General features: G+C 41.4%; 1 protein-coding gene across 2 annotated transcripts; it reads left to right on the forward strand.

Annotated features, from left to right (window-relative positions):
* The first annotated feature begins 7,582 nt into the window (after positions 1-7,582).
* On the forward strand, positions 7,583-15,336 carry EEF1AKMT1 (EEF1A lysine methyltransferase 1). 2 transcript variants are annotated; one of them, XM_061457651.1, is made up of 5 exons: positions 7,583-7,636; positions 11,229-11,393; positions 12,304-12,386; positions 13,031-13,311; positions 14,746-15,336. In XM_061457651.1, exons 2-5 carry the CDS (start codon positions 11,244-11,246, stop codon positions 14,871-14,873), a joined length of 642 nt encoding a protein of 213 aa, XP_061313635.1. In that variant the 5' UTR covers positions 7,583-7,636; positions 11,229-11,243; the 3' UTR covers positions 14,874-15,336. The 2 variants fall into 2 exon arrangements, with proteins under 2 accessions (XP_061313635.1, XP_061313636.1); XM_061457652.1 differs by lacking the exons at positions 7,583-7,636; positions 14,746-15,336 and adding an exon at positions 14,035-14,119 and having other exon boundaries at positions 10,905-11,393.
* The last annotated feature ends 5,108 nt before the right edge of the window (positions 15,337-20,444 follow it).

Raw genomic sequence — 20,444 nt, forward strand, 5'->3', positions numbered from 1 at the left:
GGTTCTGGTCTACATAGTTAGAGAACAGTTAGTTGTTCAGGCTTTGGTGCCTCTACTTGTGACATGTGCCACTTATGGTCGTAGGATTTTGTTTAGTTTGGTTTGGGGTTTTACACTTTTATGCAAGGAGCCATTCATTTTTCCCATATTAGTTCCAGTCACTCAGTATAACCAAAGCCTAATGATAACAATTAAAATGTAAAAAGCCAGATCTGTCCCCCTGTCCGTTTGCTTTTAATGTGAGTAGATAGTGCCCTCTTTGCAGTAAATGAGATTAATGCTTTCTAGCACTAATCAGGAAGCAAATCATGAAGTGCGATTTGCTTTAGAGCCTTAAGCTCTTGGCTGTCTTGCAAAACTCTTTTTTCTTAAGTATGAGATTTCTTGGTGCCCTAGCAATGGAGAAATAAGATTTCCCTGGCTTTCCCTTCTCATCAGTGAATTAAAGTAGATTCTGCTTTTCCATTTCTTCCCTTTCCTGCTTTTCCTGTCCTTTTAAGCCATTCTTATAAAAGACTTGGAAGACTTCCAACCTCAAGGGAAAGAAGATACTACTTGTTATTTTTCAGTCTACTACAGCTTGATACTTGAAATTGATAAAGTCCTTCCTAATAGCATTCCCAGGCACATGTCAGTCTCCCATTAACTTCTAGAGTTAATCATTGGGAAAAAAATATTATCCTCTTTTATTTGTTCCCATTGGGCAAAATAATGAGCCTTTGTGCAGTGAACATGCAGTTTTAAGGCAATAAATGCTAGTACTGCTGTTGGTCAAGTGTGTAAATATTTTAAATGTATAATTCAGTACTATGTTGAGTTTATATATTAAAAATGCAGGGATTGAAGTGCTAGTTGATTTCAAGTATTGTTTTACCTGTACAGTTGGAGATATGAAGTTGCATAGAAATATTTCACTATTTGTTGCAATAAGACTTTGGCAATGGCTATGTGATCAAGCCTTACTTAACACAACTGAATTTTCCATTTTGAAATGAACACTTTGTGTATTTTTAAGATCCATAAGCAGGAGGAGGATAAAATTGTTTTCCACTAAAGACTTATTTTATTTTGTTTTGGCCATGTGTGATTTGTGTGTATTCTTGTTTAATATTTTTCTAAAATCTCACCTGTGTTTTATCCCTGGAATAGCATTTGTTATATCTCCTTATGGGAGAAACAGAAGTAGGAATGTTATGAAACCTCAGGCACACATTGTGCTTTTTGGCTACTGCAAAAGCGCAGTAATTCAGTTAAAATTTATGGGGTAACTTTAATTTACATGGACACCCAAGGCATGAATTTATCCATCAACAGGAAAAAAAAAAGTGATTAGGTGTGTGAGAGGAGTATCTCTCACTGGACTACAATTACCAGAGTGGCTTCGAATATATAATGAAATTAATCTTTTCACCCATCCTCAAAGAAAAAAGTTAATGATGACTTTTCAGGTCACTGTTACTGGTAGTGTTTATCTACCCCAAAGTAATACTGAGTTCTGAGTCTTGAATTTTTCTTTGTGTAGATTTAATTTGAACAGTTTCTGATGATATCTGGCACAGAAAAGTTCTTCAAGCTCATAATGTGTTCCAATGTAACTGTCATCTAACAGTCTTGTTACTTCATGTATATCAAAAAAGTTCAGTTACAGGCATGAGTTACTAATGTGCTATAATACAGCTACAGTTGGATAAAGAACAACTATTTTTTGTTGCTCCCCTCTTACTTTCATGCACTCACATTTTTCTTAAAAAAAAAAAAAAGGAAAGGAATGCTTCACAAATCCTGAAAGTAAAACTACGCAACAGCGATGGTGGTGACAGCTTGCTCTACATCTTGGCTGTATGTATCACTAGAATTTTATTGGTTTCAGAAGTAAAATTATTGCAGTTATGTATTCACTGGTTTAGTTCAGTGAACATTTTGGCAAAGGACAGAAATATTTAAGGTAATTTTGAGGAAAGCCCTGAAGCAGCTGGTAAGATTAACAGCAGCAGCGTATCCAAAAGCTTTTCATGTAGAAAATGGAAATACTGCTTTACCTTTAATTACAAGGTATGGAATAAACTTGAATGATTTGGGGTACAAAGCCTTTATTCACACTTGTCTGTGTAAGTGTACTCAAGAACCATCCATTTTGCCTGTATGAAACTCACATTTGCTTCAGCCATGAGTGGTGGAGCTGGTGGTGGGTTTTTTCCTTCACTGATTTGCCATGTATTGTAAGCAGAAAGATAGGAAAACTCAACATTCCAAGTGGAATTTGTCTGGCAGGTCAACCAGAGAGGAAGTTAGGAGGGAAAAAAGTTTGCAACCTTATGTGGAGAAAAAATAAAATCAGACTAATCTGTAAGAAGAAAAGTCCATAATACAAGTGTTATCCTGTAATTTACTAGCCCGTATCATCCTGAGAAGGATTAGTAAGAGCCTGCCAATTTATCAACACATTTTTTGGGGAAAAGAGAAGGCACTATTTTGGAATTGTGTGAAATGCGATACTATCTGTGTGAGTTTTGTTAGTTAAATAAGAAAATCTTTATTGGGAAACATTCCAGACAAATCTACGTCTCCAAAGGGAACACTGAAGTTACCCACTCTGATTGACACAGATACAACTCATTACTAGTTTTTCTCCCACCTATATTTGAATCTTATGGAAACTCTTTTCACCTTAATATCAGATAGATGTTGATCAGATTTTATTTTTCTGACAAACTTCCCTTTGCAAGTTAGAGTAAGGCAAAGCTTTGGGTGTGATGTACTTCCTTTTTTCTTCCCCTCTCTATGTCTGGCCTGTTTGTGGTGGCGAAGATGTGTGTATGTTTGATTTGCTTTAACTTATTGTTTTGGGTGATGCAGTTTAGGTTTGTGGCATATTCAGACTGCTTCCAATCTGTTGTTTACTGAATGAAAGTTGTTGCTAGACTCCAGCAGAATTTTGATGTGAAATCCTCATTCATAACTTGGTTTAATAGGTTGTCAGGACATTTGCTTTGATTTTAGACCTGCACCGACACTTCTAATGGAATTTTGTCCATTCAAATGATTGTTGTAACTCGGAAAAAACAACCCCAAAGCCAAAACCCCACCACCACACTGTGGAGTCTTTAGGAAGATCACTGATGTCTTCACACAAGATGAACACTGCTTTGGGGGAAGGCTTACATTCTTCTGCCACTGTAAGGAAAGACTGTTCTTCTGAAGTACTTTTTGCCTGCTTTTAGGCTGTTAATGCACTTTCATGATTTCTTAAACTACTGTTAAAAATGTACTGTAACATGGTTTTTGATAAACGCACATGTATTTAAACAATTCACTCAGTCTCAGGAAAGCTGGAAAAATCAGATACCTGTTTTGTATCTTGGTTAAAATGTTTGTTACCTACATCCCCTAAAATGGCCAGATGGTGTCTAGATCCTGTGAGTGTAACTATTTAAGATACCAGTATAGTCTGTAAAAGAAGGACAGTGTAATTCTACTCTAGGGACTGAGAAAATGGTGTCCTTCTCTTATTTTTCTTAGAGGTATATATAGTCTGAATTGGAGTTTCAAAAGAAAAAAAAAGGCAAAAACAGTAATAAACCCCATTTACTGTTCAGAAAAAAAAAGTGTTTTCTTTCTTAACACTAGCTTATTTCTATTCTTTCTCCTTAAAAAGCGTATGTGAAATAAGTGCAGAGGTATGTGTAGGAACAACTGTATAATCTGCTGCTGTACATAATGTTTGCTACTTGACTGCATTTTCTGTTCCACTTTAATTTTACTGGTTTTACTAAATATATTTTATATATTTTCCTTCCTGCTTCTTGTGATGGCAGAGTGATTACCTGTTTGGAGGGGTGGGGGAGCAAAACGAACCATGAGTAGGCTCTGGCCAGAAAATTCCATAAACTTTGGATGTCAGCATGTATCTTAGGGCAGTTTTTGAGAGAACAGCATAAATCGGGGGCAATAGGGCATAGTAAAATCAATGGGGATATTACAATGTATGAAGGTGTAAGATACTGAAGATTCTGTTTCAGGGTTGCTATTTTTTAATGTTTTTAAAATGTCAGCACCACTAGGTGGTATTAAGTGACTAGTGGTCACTTAAGTAGAGTGTTTTTCAGTCTGAAGATTGCAGCCCTCTTTGTGATCCCTAAATTATTTCCAAGGATCCAGAAGACCTGGCAAAATAGAAGGAAGTCACTCTGATCATGTCTCACTGTCATGTTTCTAAGAAGATGCGCATCTGCAATAGAGAGAGTTGGGAGTCCATAATACGTTGGAGGATGCAAATGTACAACTGTATTTGAATTCAGAGAGTGACTGCAAGATGTAAGAGGCTGACTGATAGTCTGTCCTCCTGTGTGAGCCAAGGTCTCAGGAAGCTGTGATGCACATGGCCCACAGAGCTACCCCACAGGGCTGTAATACACTTTTTATCCTGCATCTGTAGGAGAACAGCTCGGTATTGAAAGAAGAAAGTGCAGTAAGCTTCTCTTACCAAGATGAGGTAAGAACAACTTGCAAGATGTTCTGCAAGTAGAATCATTTCTACTAATATTATTTTCCATCTTCAGAAGTAGGGTTATGTTGATAATAATTAGAAGTAATCCTTGGATGGTTGTAGACATGCTTGGCTGTCTTCCCAATGAGCATGTAGTTGGTTTGCAGCCCTAAAAGTGTCAAGATTAAGAATTTTTTTATACTTAATAGCAACAGATTATTAAATTCCAATAGTATAAGCTATTTTCATATTAGTTAAAATGTATTGTACTTCATATGGCTATGGCTTGTGCAACAGCAGGAGAACTGAAAAGTATAGACTTTTGTTAGGAAAGATAAAATACAAGACTGTAAAATAAAAAAACGCCAAAACATAAAAGCCTTATAAGTAACAAGTTGCTCTTGCTTTCCAGGGTAGAACTGTGCTTTTTAAAACTCTTATGTCCATGCTCTGTTCCTGATCTGGTTGGACAGAGAGTACTAACAAATATATTGGTAAAGTGCCAGTGGTCTGTGTTGTCAGGTTCATCTTGGAGACATCGGTGTCACTGCTGTGTGACATGGGTCTGTCAGTCAAAGGATAGAGGAGACAGCTTAACTAGAAATACCTTTCCGGGTAAAAAAAAAAAAAAATAAAAAAAGGAAACAAACTAATAATTAATAATAAATTTCCTGCAGGGTGCACTTTGCACTTTGCAGGTGTTCCTGTACCTGTGGTTCGTTTCTCCTCACATTCCAAAGCAGCTGCACTGCAAGATATAACCTGTTTTCCTTCCTACAGGGTCACTTGAGCTCCTCCTGGGCTTTCCTTCTAGAACTGTCTTGTGACATGGATTCAGGCGAGGTCTGGAACTGTCTGTGTGCTGCCAAGTAGTATCTGGTGTCATAAGGTTAGCAATGTTGGCCAAGCCTCCGTGCAGCCATGTGCCGTTACATGACCTCTGTAACCCTCTTGTGAGGAGGCTGTTGTTACTCTGGGAAGTTTGGACTTGCACTGTGTCTCCCCAGTCTCCTTCATCCTTACGTTGTCAGCCCTGTGCAGAACATTTTTTCATGTCAAAAGCTTTACAAAAGGCATGAAACAGACTGAAATGTCACTTTGTAGAATCTAAACCAGATTTCTTACTGCACTCACTAATATGCAGGTGTCAGATAACTGTCACTCTGCAGCCACACAGGTAAAAAGGGTTGGTTGTTTTAACCTGCAGCAGTGGTGGTAACATGAATGGATAGGGGTGTGCTCCACATAAGACAACTTTTGGCAAGACCGTTTGAAGACAAAGGGGGGCTGAATGCCTGATTCAGACTACTTGGAAGTCTTTTAAAACCAGAAGGAAATGCCCACAGTTCTCCACTGTCATGCAAGCAAACCCCTGTTTCTTTAGGGGAGAGAGAGGTAAAATGTATGGGGATCTGAAGGAAAAACGGGCCTATCCCCACATCCTGCAGTAGCAAGAAAATTTGATTCTCTGCTGCCTACAGAAGCTGTGCTGCAAATATGTGTTACCAGAATTTTGTGTTTCTGCCTTCCAAGGAAATAGTTCTCTCTCGCTGTAGGCTCCTAGTGCTGAGCCTAGGACTTTGCAAGTATTGCAACAGATCAAGATTCAACAGATTGTAGGTAAAATAGCAGTTTCTTGTTCAACTTGCTGCTGAGGGAACTGGAAAACATGACACGGGAGTCTGCTGTTGGGTTAAATAACCCAATGGGCAGCCTTTGATGAGTTGGTTTATAAAAGAGTAACCGAACCATGAAAAGATGATGTTATGAAAATGCTTTTTACCAGGCTTTATAAAGGAGGAATGACAAAAACAGGAAGTTCTTGAGGTTTTGGAGCAACAGATGATACAGAATGCCAGACAAGTGTGTTGTGTCTGCACAGTATGAGAAACTGAGATCAGTTGTACACCCTGATTCGGAGAAAACTCCAGGAACAAACTCGCCAACAGAGTTTCAAGTTGACAAGCAGGTATTCTTTATTGCGGCGCCGGGAGACACGGGGGATAGCTCCTCCTAACGTGTGTCCCCGAATTGCTATACAGGTCATCCTTATATGGTCACTGAGCATGTTACATCATTTTCCAAAAAGTTTCCGGCATGCATACAAAAATGTGGTGGTCTTTAAGGGTCCTTTACTTTTCCCAACAAGCTTCATTAACATTACAGACATAGATCATCCTGGCCTCCTACTTATCAGTTAGTTTAACTGCTCTCATCCTGGACATCTGCTAGTCTGGGATACTCCCTAGTAGATGCTTACAGCAGCTTAATGGGTTTATTACACCCCAAACATAGCAATCATCCTGTCCTTTTACTTATCAGTTAGTTTATCTGTGCCCACCCTGGACATCTGCTAGTCCCAGATACTCCCCATCCCCAGGTCCTGTCCTTCTATTCTGCTTTTCTCACACCTTTTGTACTGAGGTCCTGAAACTATGTCAACTACCTTCAAGCACCGCAGTTATTTTCCATTACAAAGCCATCAAACAACATTACTTAGAACTGATTACATTTTGTACTTTTGTGCCTCCTTGCACTGAAATCAGCAGCTCATGGCTTTTAAACATTGGGCATCTAACCGGAGATATATCCGTGATTTCCAAGTCTAACGTAGCTGGCGACCGATGGATGCCAGACTGGAGGTATACCCTACCCACAGTTTCCGTATCTGCTGAAGTACCTACTCCAAATCCCGGGGCACGACCCGGCCGAGGGAGCGCGGCGCCTGCTCTCTGCGCAGACGGCCTGCTTTAGGAAGCTCTTATTTACGCTGAAAAACCGTTCTGGGGGTCGCTCTACACAACCCGAACCACCGCAGTGGTGAAGGCACAGCGAAACGGCGGGTTCCCGCCGGCAACACGCTCCAGCGGCTAAGCCCGGGCAGGCGGACATCCGCCATAGGCCGCAAGGGACCGGTGGGGCTGCTGCAGCGGGGGGAGGCCCGCACGGATCCATCTCTGCCCGGGCTCCCCACTACCGGCGGCCAGCGGCACCGCGGGTTAGGAACGCGCCTGCACGGCCCCGCCTGCGGCAAAGGCGGAGCCACCGCCGGAATCCCCGGCCCCGCCCTGCCCCGTGTCACCAGCAGGGGGCGCGCGGCGCCGGGGCTGGCTGGGAGAGGCCCGCGTGCGCGGAGGTGGCTGGCGGCCGGTGAGTGGGGAGAGAGGCGGGCTCTGTGTCAGCAGTGCGGGGGATCCGCAGGGTCGCGCGTAAGTCCGCCCGGCTGTCCGCCCTCTCAGGGCGGGCGGGTGGCGTCTGCGGCCGGGCAGCCCAGCTGCGGCGGGAGCGTTGAGGCGGGAGCGGATCCCTCAGCGGCGTTGGGCCTCATGCCGACCGGCTGCGCTCTGCTCCGCTCCGCTCCCCTCCAGCCGCGCTGGGGTGGGGGCGGTGGGTGCGCCTGGCGCGGAGCGGAGCCTGCATAGCAGGAGAGCGCGAGCGGCAGGTGCCGGCAGTGGGTGTTCAAAGCAGTTAAACACAAGAGGGAGCAGGAAGAAGGAGCATTTTTCAGAAGCCGACAGCGTTCCCTCATTCATATGCCAGAGGTAACAGCGGTCGAGTACCAGCTTACTCTCCTCTGCCCGTGCTTATTGGAAAGGAGAGCACATCATGCTCCTCTTCTCCTTCAAGTAACCACTAGCCTCCAGACTTTATTTTTTTTATTCCAGTGCAGTTCTGTGCATTCATTAATCCTCTGAAAGACTCTCGTCTGCAAACGCTTCTGTGTCACTTTGAAGCACCATGAAATCTCATCACTGACAGAGATCCTTGTAGCTCAGCAACACCTAGACCTACAGCTGTCTGTGAAATGACACAGAGTGGTGTGGAGAGAGTGTCTAAGAGCTCAACCTTTTGTTTTCTGATACACAAAGTATTTGCATGAAGTTAGTAGCCATTTTCACAGCAACAAAAGGTAACTATTCATAAACCCAAACTTCTTACCAGCTGACATTCTAGGTTTAAAAACTTCACGTGAATTTAAGGGATACCGGACAGGTGTCTCTAAGAGAACTGCATTCACAGAATCACTTCAAGTGCAGAAACAACTCCCATAGTGGAAAATGGTTAAAGTCTGTTAGAGGATAGAGGAGGGAGGTATCACATATACTTGCCTAATCTTATTCCTTCCAGGACAGCAGCTTTTGGCTGCCTTCAGGATACGATATTAATTAAAATAATTCAGGGTAGGAAGCAGTATCAATGCTTCAGGGTAGAAGAATGACCAGCATCAACCCTTTCTCTGAACTAGTACAGCTTTCTTCTTGAACCATTTGCCATGGATGTTAACAGAAAGTTCTCCAGACTTAATCCTGAAATGGAGCTGTTCTCAGATCTGTGGTCAAGCTGGTCCTGGTCCACAAATCCTGCCTTGTCCCTGTTTCCCTACTCCACAAAACCATGGGTACGTAAGAAAACAGCTTCAGGTTAGTGTGCAGGTTTTGTCAGTTCTGCTTTTCTGACATTCCCTGGCTTGGCTGTCATGCTCAGAGGCCATTCTGGTTTATGGCACCTGGGCCTCAAAACTTGAATTTGTTTAGGTTTTCCCAGTTGACTGCCAGGGAACAAGCTGCTGATGCTGCCTGTACTTGAGGATGACCTCTTGGATGTTTGAGAAGTTTTGATTTGCATTGGAAGATTCTACAAACCAGATGTAGGTGTCTAAATTACTTTAGACTAATGTATTTCATACACCTTGTCCTATCAGTCATTCCTGTGAAAGTGCATTCGGCAATAATCCCAGTATCTTGTCAGACAATCAACTCTCCTTAGGATTTAAAGATCTGAAAACTTGTTTCCAGTAGGAAAGATCCTTTCTCTGTCTATTCTTTTACTATGGTTGGGACGGACTCCCCCACACCTCTGTGTGGATTAGTTTTGTCACCCCTCCAATCGTCTGGAGATGAGGGATTTGGATCCATGTAAGCATTCAGGAGCTGAAGCTTGAGCAGAGCGCAGTACCTCCCTTGTTTTAAGGTTGACTAGCAAGTCATAGAATCATAGAATGGTTTGGGTTGCAAGAGACCTTAAAGCTCATCCAGTTCCAACCCCACTGCTACAGGCAGGGACACTTTCCACTTGACCAGGTTGCTCAAAGCTCTATCCATCTTGGCCTTGAACACTGCCAGGGATGGGGCAGCCACAGCTTCTCTGGGAAACCTGTGCCAGTGCCTCACCACCCTCATAGTAAAGAATTTCTTCCTTATATCTAATTTAAATCTACCTTCTTTCAGTTTTAAGCCATTACCTTTGTCCTATTTGTGCATGTCCTTGCAGAAGTCCTTCTGCAGCTTTCTTGTGGGCCCCTTTAGGTACTAAGGTCTCCCTGGAGCCTTCTCTTCTCTGGGATCAACAAGCCCAACTCCCTAAGCCTGTCTTCATGGAAGATAAATGATACTCTGGAAAAGCCAAGAGCTTTACTCTTAACACGTGTAGGTGTGTACTGTGTCAGTGGAACAGCACAATAATCAGTGAATTCTGGTGGGTTATCTAACAGGTTGATGGTACCATTTTTCCAACAAGTAGGGAACACCTGTGTTTCAGGAAAAGTCTTGAAAGCTGTGCTAGGGTGAGCAGCACAGAGGGAAGGGTGGGAAGGGAGGAGGTTGTGGATTCTGGAGTTCTTGTTATACAGGGAATGGGAGAAGAAAAACTCTGAGCAGCTGTACTTGAAGTCATAGTTGGCTTCTGAAGTTGCACACAGTTCAGATGGCATGTGATTCTCCCAGTGACTTCTGCACAAAGGCAGGCGTCTGCCTGGTTCCAGGTTCTGTTAAAGTCATTGCTCGTGGACTTACTAGTTCTTAGATCAGAAGCAGAGAAAATGGGTTTCTTGAGAGAAGCATCTTTTCCAGTTTTCTCTAGTAGTTTTCCCATGCAAGTTTCCTGTTTTCATCACCTTCGCTCCACGCGGTGGCACTGTCTCTTCTGGAAAGGACCCACAGCTTTCCCCCGGATGCTGTTCAGCAGTCCGGGTGAGCAGGGTGAAGTGACCTTTTGCGGTGTATCCCAGCACAAGAGGTCTCTGTGCTGTACTTCTGTGTGCACTGTGTATGCAATGGGGCTGTACTTTCATGGTAGTAAATACCGTGTCTTTTTGATACGAGTTATCCCCATGTTCTCACACACAAAATACACAAGTTTGGTCAAATAGCGTTGTCTAAGGAAAACATCTTAAGTTTCTTGCCTGCTTTTGCTTGTAAGAAGGTTTCTGGCATTCAGACAAATCTTTTTATGGCATAGAAGTTAAAGCCAGGTTTCTTCATTTTGAGTCAGAATTGTGTGACTTTTGAGCATGGAAAGGAATGACCAGTATCTATCATTATTTATGGGAGGGAACAGTTTCTATATGATTTGCCAGATCCACTGAAGCTTTTTGCCCCCACCCCCACATTCCCCCCCCCCCCCCCCCCCCCCCGATACAGAAAAGTTGTCCAGATTCAGGAAATTAAGAACTGCAATGACAACTTCCCTCCAAGAATACAAGCCAAATCTGTGTTGTATAGAAAGGGAACAATATTGCCGCTGTTCCTGAATTCTCTCTGGAGATGTGTTATTTCTAATCATCCTCTCACTTGTTTAAGATCTCATAAGTAAAGTGAATGTGTCTTCTCTTGTCCAGAGTTTCTCCTCGGTAGCTGTTAGCCTGAGTCTGTATTGTCAGTGAAGGTCGTTGTACAGGGGACTGTGCCATTATTAAAGTGTTCACCACTGAAAAGGGTTAATTTAATTAAATTTTTTTCTCTAGTTGGCGTCTAGAAAAATGGATGATGATGGTGATGACATTCCCCAGCTTTCATCCCATACATTGGCCGCCCTCCAGGAGTTCTATTTGGAACAGCAGCAGAGAGAGGGCATGAAGACCTCCCAAGGGTTTAATCAATATTCCATTGGCTCAATAGAAGAAGACTGGGTAAGAAACTATGAACTTCAGTGCATGAAGGAGTAGCCTTTACTGAGCTTTTTTGTGGCTGGATAATGAAATGAAATTTAAAAAGGGAACACTAAAAGGTGTTCTTAGAGTAGCAAAATCAAACTGTTCATGGACAGCAACACTCTAGGGATATTTGCTTTAATGTTAAATCTGGATATATTTGTCTGTCCTACATGGGGTGGGGGCAGGGAAAGGGGTACAACATGGAGAGGGAATAAAGCCGCTAACAGAAACATCTATCCCTTCTGGAGATTTTAATTCCAGCCTGCTATGTGAAGGTAGAAAAGATTCTTCTCAGAGTCTCAGAGTCTGAGACAAGCAGCAAGTAACAAGATCAAGTGATCTTTCTTTCACATTGTACTGCATTCTGTGGTTTATGCCTTTGCTTTTGTGGATGGTTGCTTTGCTGCTTTTATTTTTTCTGATTTTTTTCTGACAGACTGATTTTTGGTTTGCCTCTGTTTTCTTTGGGTTTGTTTTTTTTTACTCATCCTTTTTCTGATCTCTTCTGATTCATTACTTTTACCCTTTATTTCCTTCTGTACTGTCACTTTTCAAGTTCCTTTTTCCTCTTCCACTAAAAATTTAAGAACACATAAATACTGTGCATCTGCAAAGTGGGTTTGAACTAACCCAGTAATCAGTGATCTTGCATTACTTGGTTTTCCTGATACCGCAGTAAATGCTTTGGAAACACACTGTGTAAGCTACCTGCTGCGTGTCCCTGGATTACAGAGGTAAAAAGACTGTCAGGAAAATACTCACTTTTCCAGCTTAACAATTGGTGAACTGAGAAGTTGTTGTGGATTTTGTTTTTCTTCAAATGCAACTCACCACACCTAACAGTACATAGCACAGTCCAAAGATTATTTGTAATTGTGTGTTCCAGCAACTGAGCCAGTTTTGGTACAGTGATGAAACCGCATCACGCCTGGCTGATGAAGCAGTTGTGGCAGCTGGGAAGGGTGGCAGGTAGGTTTCAATAATTACATCAGAGATTCAACATGTCTTTTCTGTAAATACTTTGTTTCCACTCTGTAGGCAGAGCATGCAGTGTAATTCATTACTCATTGTACTTCATCTTTCTTCAGTTGAGATATTGCACAAATGCTTTGCTATTATTTGTATAAATAATAGTTCATCCTGATCTTATCTTTTAGCATTTCATCGAATGTTGTAGGCTCTGCCTTGTACAAGTTTACTGTGAATGTTTTCTTTTTTGAGAGAGCTCCAGAGCATATCAATGATTAGTAATTCTTTTCTGTTTTCATACAATGTTTCTGCAGAACAGGTGGAGAAACTTGGTTTTCTTCCTATTTCTGTAAGGAGTTGGGTTTAAGTTTTCAAGTATATTTCCTTGCTGTTCTGAAACAAGATTTTCTCTGTAGTTAAGCTTAAGTGATGCAGCATGGATGCTGAATAAATGGCTTTAATGCTTAAAACTCTACTATTAAATTAATTATTCGTTAGAGTGGAGGATGTATAGCTTACATTCTGGGACTAATATTTAAAATGTTTTCCCAAAGCAGCCCTGAGGACTGCTGTAGGATGTTTTGGTTTTTTTTGCTGTTGTTTGCCTTTTAAAAGAATATTCTCAGTTGTTGTCTCTTTTTCAGGATAGCATGTGTTAGTGCACCCAGTGTATACCAGAAACTGAAAGAACAGGATGGTAAAGATTTTTCAGTCTGTATACTGGAGTACGACAGAAGGTTTTCTGTATATGGAGAAGAATTTATCTTCTATGATTACAACCACCCTTTGAACTTACCTGAAAATCTCTTGCCACACAGTTTTGACATTGTTATAGCAGATCCACCCTATCTGTCTGAGGAATGTCTTCAAAAAACTGCAGAGACCATCAAATATTTAACAAAAGGAAAGATTCTACTTTGCACAGGTATGGTTAATAAAAATGTCACCATTAAGCATCTTTTCCTCTCTCTCAGAAGATGAAACTTTCTTAGGTGTGAAAAATACTAACTCAGTAACACTAATTTATCATTACTTCAAAGAGGAATATGTATCCTAAGCTTTTCATTGGAATACTTTAGTTCAACCTTTATTTTGAACTGCAGGTATGTGTTTTTTAAGAGTTGAAGTCAGTGCTTTCTTCATACAGCATTTTGAGTTCTACTAAATCTTTGAAGAATTGTAAGATCATCCTCTAGATCTCCAGAAGTATTTTTTTCTTGTAAAAGACCACTCTCTATAATCTGGGTATGACAAAGACAGGTGCAACTTACTGTTAATGTCTTACTGAATAAGAATTTGTGAGTTTTTAAACATGTCAGTAGCTACAGGACTTCAGCTGCCATGTAGTACTTAGCGTCTAAGGTCATCTAAGTAGAAAGAATGACAAAGAGGTTGGAATGGCCTTTGCTGAGTAAAGTGGGATGATTTTAGCAAAGTCTTGAAAAGAAAAGCAAAGTAAACTTGCCCCCACTCCACATTACCTGTCCGTACTGGTAAGCACAGGAGTTGTAATGTGAATGAATGTGTGAGGGAGATTCTGCCACTGTGATTCAAGCAAGGAGATTCTGGGCACTGAAATACAGCAGGAGGAATTGAAAACCAGTGATAAGTGCAGTGAAACTAGGTAATTTACCAGCTGTACTTGTAGGGCCTTCTTTATGGAGGTGCATTTGCTATATCTGCTTTACCCATGGTGTTTAAGCTTAAACTGTAATCTTACTACAAGACATCTGGGAAACTTTTGCAAAAAAAAAAAAGAAAAGAAGGACAAAACCCCTCTATAAATATAATGTGAGGGAAGTCAACCAAGCAGCTGAAATGAAGAAGAATGTGGTCACGGAAAACCTTTGCTTAATTGCACATGGCAATCACGCACAAGGATGGTTCTCAGAATTTCTTCCCTAAAATGGGTAGGTGGTCCTTAAGTTTACAGAGTTTGAGAAATGCTGCTCAAGGAAGTGATTTCTCAGTGTGTAGCTGTAAATACCGCATTGCGTTTATTTAAGTGGAAGAGTATATGTAATCTGTTTGCCTTTCCCATGCCTCCCTACCATGTAATTTGTTTGGCATGTAGCAAGAAGATGGAGTTCATCTCTGTTTTCTATACAGAGCTTACCCTCTACCTACTTCCATGAAACTTCATTTACATTCATTTCCTTGGGGCATCTTCCATTCTTTCAGATTTATTCTCATTTCGAAATAGATTCAGTTGTCAAAGAGGGCTGACAGTAGAGCTGCTTTAAGCCTTGCTTCCTTAAAAAAAGCAGGCTTGCTTTATATGCATTTGGGAGGAGCTATTAAAATACCCAGACATTCTGTTACTGTTTTTCTCATCAAATGCTAATTATTTTTGCTGCAGGTGCAGTCATGGAGGAACAGGCAGCAAAGAATCTTGGTGTGAAGATTTGCAAGTTTATTCCAAAACACGCACGAAATTTAGCCAATGAATTTCGGTGTTACGTGAATTATGCTTCTGGGCTGAAGTGAGCCTCCTGAGAAGGTCTACAGATTTCTCAGTCATGCTCCTTTCTGTTTTTTAGCAGTGACTCCATATTTCTCAGTGCTGAAATACTCAGCTCCAAGTACTGTTTTCTGGGCCAGCTCTAATCATGATAGCCTCTCTCTTTTAAATGTGTTTTGTATTGTACATTTTTGGTAAATGGGGACCAAACAGCTCAGGTGCTAGACAATGGAAGCTTCTCTGTTAGAGGTTCATTCAAACTGTCAGGTTTTACCATTCAAGGACTCTTCAGTGACCCCTGCAAAGTGATTTTAGCTGGTTGGTGTATAACAACACACAGGTGCTTGCCTCACAGACACCAGAATCATCACTGCATCAGAACTGATGACTTCCTAGCTAGTGGATGGTTGAAAAAGCATGACCAGTGGTCTCCTTTCAATCTTGAGAGATGCTCCCTGAGTAAAAGGCTTGAGAGATGTTTGTTCTGAATGTGTCATATGTTTTCAGATTCATTAGCCAGCAGGCTGATGTTTTTATAAAGGATAACTGGAAGAGAAAATAGGTCTCCTTCTGGAGAGGCCGCTCCAGTTGCTCTTAATAATCATCAGAACTACCAAGTACTTACTACTTACTAGTAAGTAAGTTGCCAAGTAAGATAAGAATTACTCTCTCGCTATTGTTGCCAGATTGGCTTTTTAAAATATTGTGATTATTATTTCACCTTGCTTTGTCACAAACCCAGACTTTCTTTTTGTGAAAAGATCTATTTTGTCATCACTTACACCATACAAACTCGTGTACGTATGCATGCTGTACTAAGTCGTTACACATCTCCTTGCAGAAGTACAGTGCATTTATTTTGTGTTGTTTATGTGTTAGTGCAACACAAAGTCTTTTAAACTTTAAAAACCCTCACACAACTGGGTTGTTCTATTGACTAGTTAAGCTTATCTCCTGAGGTGGTATAAACCAAATGTCTCCTTGAAAAAAGCACAGTAAGGATTTCCCCATTAGAGAGAGCTTTACTGGCGTTAAGAATCCTATACATTAGTCAGGCCAAATCAACTGGAATATGAACTAATTGCTAAATAAAAATACAACACATGAGCCAGTCCTTGCGTTAGTGCTTCAGGCTGTGTGTTCCTTGATTCTTCCTTTGAGTTACTGTTGGTTATGAGATACTTCTGTAGCAATGTGACCCATATACACTAGTCCCTTAAATCTTGAATCGTAATCTGATTAAATACAGTGCCTGCTTTTTAGTGGATTTCAATATCAAGCTAAGATGATTTACAAGTATGTCAAGTTTGTAGTTACAAGAACAGGCCTTTTTTCCAATTGCTCAGTTTTATCTTTGCCTCCTGTTCCACAGATGGCTGCAGAGCAGTAGTATAGGAGCATCTTGGGAATTGCTGAATCATACAAGGCCACTGAGGTATAACAGTGTATTGATAAACTCACACTCTTTCTAATAAATGTTAAATTTTATATTGCCCAAGGTTTGGGCTGTATGTCAGTCAAAATAGATGATACTTGGAAAAACCCTGCTTTGGGACAGTAGAGATTTTTGGTAACTGGGAATTTTTAAAGCCAGTTTTGGCTATCCTATTGACTACACTTCTAATGTATTTTTGGGTGAAAGCTGGTTCATAAATTCCAAGGCTCTCAACAGTTTTATCAGCTATAAATATACTATATAAAACATATGTACTTGTATATCATAGGTATCTGTTGGGATTATGTAAAAGACTACAGAAATGCTGCATCTACAAAATAAATCACGTAAAATGAAGTATTAAGAAATTTACTTTGTGGTGGGAATAAACCTAATTAAGCATGTGAGACAAGACTTTTAAGAAGGCAGAAGTATATACTCATGTTTCTGTGCTTTTCTGCTGTTTGAATGCAGATTTTCCTGTCTGATGGAGTAAATAAATGAGCAGGAATAACATAGATGGGATATAATCCTCTGTCAGTGCTCAGAGAATCATGCTTTCTGAGCTGGAGACAACACTGTTTTATAAATACCCATCCAACCCACCACTGCTCTTCCCCATTTTCTATGAGATGTTTACTTCCTAAGGCTTTTCCCCTCCTCACATTTTATACCTGATGCTTCCTGCCCTCTTTCCCCCATACAATGTTCCTGAGTTTCATCATACCAGTTTTCTTTCTCTTTCATGTGCCTTCGTATCTATCAGACTAGTGATAGGTATTGTTAAAATGGGAAAGGTGCTGTAGAGGGAGAGCTGTCAGGGAGAATGAAGACCAGGCTCTGCTGACAAGTCTCTGAGAGCCCATATCTGATACTTTTCAGACCAGCAGCCAGCCTTGTTGCTGAGCCAGATGAAGCCAGAACACTCCCCCCAAATGACTGTCCACAGGTGATGTACAGCTGGGTTTAGGTGTTTTCCAGGAGGCTACACCATTACTTTTACTTAGGCAGCTTCAAAATAAAGCAAACCAGAATTAAATGCATAGCTATTGGCACAAATCTATCCTTCACAGTCATAAACTGTTTTATGTTTATTACCTCAATGTCTTGCACACCAAGCAGATGGAGACAATGAAGGAACTACTGAAACTATATTTTTAACTATATGCAGGGACTTCAAGAGGAACAGGTATGACTGTCAGAAGGGACGATACTCTTCCTCTGCCACACACCTAAATTAGAATGTGCTGTTCAAATACAAGCTTCGCTTATGTTGCTGCTTTAATTGCTTCAATTGCTTCATTTTGGTAAATGTGTATTAGGCCCTGTATCAGAATTGCAAGACAGCTTTGCTAACTGCATCAGAGACCCTTCTTAAACAAATGAAAAGTACACCGTTCAGTTAGACCAAGAATTTCAGTTTACCAAGCAAGTAACTGCTGCTTCTCACATGTAGGTCAGACAGTTTTGAAAAGAGGCACTGTGAAGATGCACAGTTCTGAAAATGAGGGTACATGTAAAACTGTAGATGTGCTCAACAGAGGAGGCTGCTGTTCACCGGCCTCCTGCTTAAACAGCCTTGTGAGTGCCGGCAGCTGCCCAAGCACAGCTTGAGTGGTGCCATTCACAGCCTTCATCAGTGATAGGAGGTAAAGTGGTTTTACCATGCTTGTTTCCAAGGAAGTAGCTGTGTTTCTGAGAAGCCTGCAAGTCACACAAATGCATAGTGAGTTTGTACTTTACGCCACTGCAGTAACTTTTAAGAAATACGTGACAGCAGAATCTTCTCTTCTGTAATAGAAGAATGAAAACAAACCTTCAGTATCAACTAATGCTTGGCTCGCTTTGTTGTGGGTGTCTTATGGATGTACCTTCTATTGGAACAGGCTGTGGGGAAGTGTTACCACGGTGCTGCTTTTCCACTGGCATTTATGACTGCAGAGTTGCATGGCTGCAGTAATGGGCATCATGCAGCAGCAGGACATCTTGATGGTGGAAGAGGATGTACTGCAGCTGCCTGCACCCCACCCCAGATGACAACTGAAGCATTTCTAGAGCTGCTATTGCATGAAGTCCAAGGTACTGCTTACACTGATGTCTGATCTGTGCTTCCTGACAGGAATAGTGTTGCTCTCAGCCTCTCACCTCCAAAGTGCACAGTTAGCCGATCTCTGTACTGCACAACTGTCCTCACTGCTCTGTCCATACCCCCCTGTACCAGTGGGAGGTATCTCTGATGGTTGATCTTGTCACTCCACACTGGTTCCCTACATGGTGCATACCCAGTGCCATGCAGGCAGGTGGGAAACAGGTCCAGTGGGTTTGGGGTTTAGGTTGCAGAAGTCTCTCCTCAGCAGTGTCAGAGCTCTGCTGCTGCTCTGGGTCTGCTTATGGTCTGCAGCCCCCTCAGACAGAAGCACAGCAAAACCAAGTGGTATCTCATGCCACAACTCAGCAAAACACATAGGATTAACTAGATCTCCCTCTTGTGCCCTAGTCCAGGTAGTTGTGGCTGTTTCCTAATCCCAGTGAGATTAATGGGTGTTCATACTTTCTGAGCACACCACAGCCGTGTTCCCTTCTTCCCTGTTTTAATATTCCTCCATGCAATTTCTTGTTTACTTGCAGCTGTAGATGTCTCCCTGTTCAGACAAACACCTTCACATAATGACTGTCTGGTAAACCAAAACTAACATCTCAGTCTTTTCTCAGCCTTCCTAAATAACAGGAATTTTCCAACCTACCTTAAGTGATACTACAGAGAAGAAAATAGCAAGCATATTGTTCTGTATTTTGTGTCTCCTAATGTATTCCAGTGACAACCTCATTGAAGGAAAAGATTTTCCTGGCACAACAAAAAATTTCTGAAATCAGCTGCAGCTGCCAGATAGTTTCAGCTTTGAATTGTTTGCATTTATTGGGCCTGGAGTTGGTTCAATGAGGCATTTCATGTCTGCCTTCTGTCAACAGTTTGTGAAGCCTTGAAGCAACTCCAGTGAACCCTCCCTCCCCCCATGCAAATTAAAGGCAAGGCTGCAGCAGCTGTAACCAGAGGACTAGAAGCTGGGAAATGTCACACCACAGTTGAAGTGAAACTGATATAAATCCATGATGTGATGATCTCTTTAAAAAAAAAATCCAAACAAAAGCAAACTACATTTGATACTCAACGTTTTCCACATGAGTAATGTAGAAAGGGTTTATATATGGAGGGGTATTTTGAAGGTTAACAAATGTTTGTGTAGCTAATAGTTCTTGATGTTAAGTATTAACGAACAGTTGTTCACCAACAAATTTTTATCAAACAGTTGCTCAGGCTAGAACACAAACACAGGCTTCAACAGACACCTAACTGGAAAGCTGGAAGCAAATTAGCTCAGCTAAAGAGTCTGCCACAGACAAGAGCAAGGATTAAAAAAGGAAAATGGGCTTCTAAGTAAGATAACATGAGGTTGCTTGTAACCACAGGAAGCTTTCTGCACTTGTTGCAGTATGACGAGAAGGAGGTCGCCAACATAATCTATTGATCCACTGAGGTTTTGTAGTTCTCTAGTACTTTCCTTTCAGTCATCCAATTCCTGAAGTTATATGTAAACTAAAGCATCTGTTTTTCTGGATTGGCAAGACCAATTATGTTCCATTTACCTGATCTTAGCCTGCAGCTCCCACGAATTCCCAGAACATGCTCTTGTTACTTGGGAAACCTCAAAATGATTCCATAATTTATGCCTGAAGGACAGGAGTTGCCACAGAAAGATTCTTTTTCTTCATATCATGCAAATGAGTCCATGTGCTCTGGCAACTCATATATTGCAGACAAATTTGTATAAGGTAAGTGTGTGGGCAGAGGGATGCATTTTGCTGGAGGACAGTGTTTATCCAGAGCTGTAGCTGGTAGCCCTTCTGCGTATTTACTACAGGTTAAGGGCTGTGTGCCCTGACTTTTTTTGTTGTTGTTTGGTTTTTTTTTTACTGTGAAGACTTTGCTTTCTATGCTGTGGAGTCTGAAAGTCCAACTTTATCCTGTCTGAAGTGTGTGTAGAAAAAACCCGCAATAATGAACCCCTAAAGTCAGACTGCCTAAGCAAGCATCATCTCTTGCAGTGTTCCTCCAGGTTTGTGCGTCTATTTCACTTCTCAGCCCCTCTGTCTTTGATTACCA

The sequence above is a fragment of the Pezoporus flaviventris genome, unplaced genomic scaffold (genome assembly GCF_033815535.1).
Source record: "Pezoporus flaviventris isolate CSIRO_AGI_PZ_B2104156 unplaced genomic scaffold, CSIRO_AGI_Pfla_v1 ptg000025l, whole genome shotgun sequence".
NCBI lineage: Eukaryota > Metazoa > Chordata > Aves > Psittaciformes > Psittacidae > Pezoporus > Pezoporus flaviventris.

Excerpts from the sequence above, each read along its gene's own strand:
- EEF1AKMT1 (XM_061457651.1), top strand. The coding sequence starts at position 11,244 with ATGGATGATGATGGTGATGACATTCCCCAGCTTTCATCCCATACATTG. Across the intron at positions 11,394-12,303 it reads GCTCAATAGAAGAAGACTGG|CAACTGAGCCAGTTTTGGTA; the intron begins GTAAGAAACTAT and ends TGTGTGTTCCAG. Across the intron at positions 13,312-14,745 it reads AAAGATTCTACTTTGCACAG|GTGCAGTCATGGAGGAACAG; the intron begins GTATGGTTAATA and ends TTTTTGCTGCAG.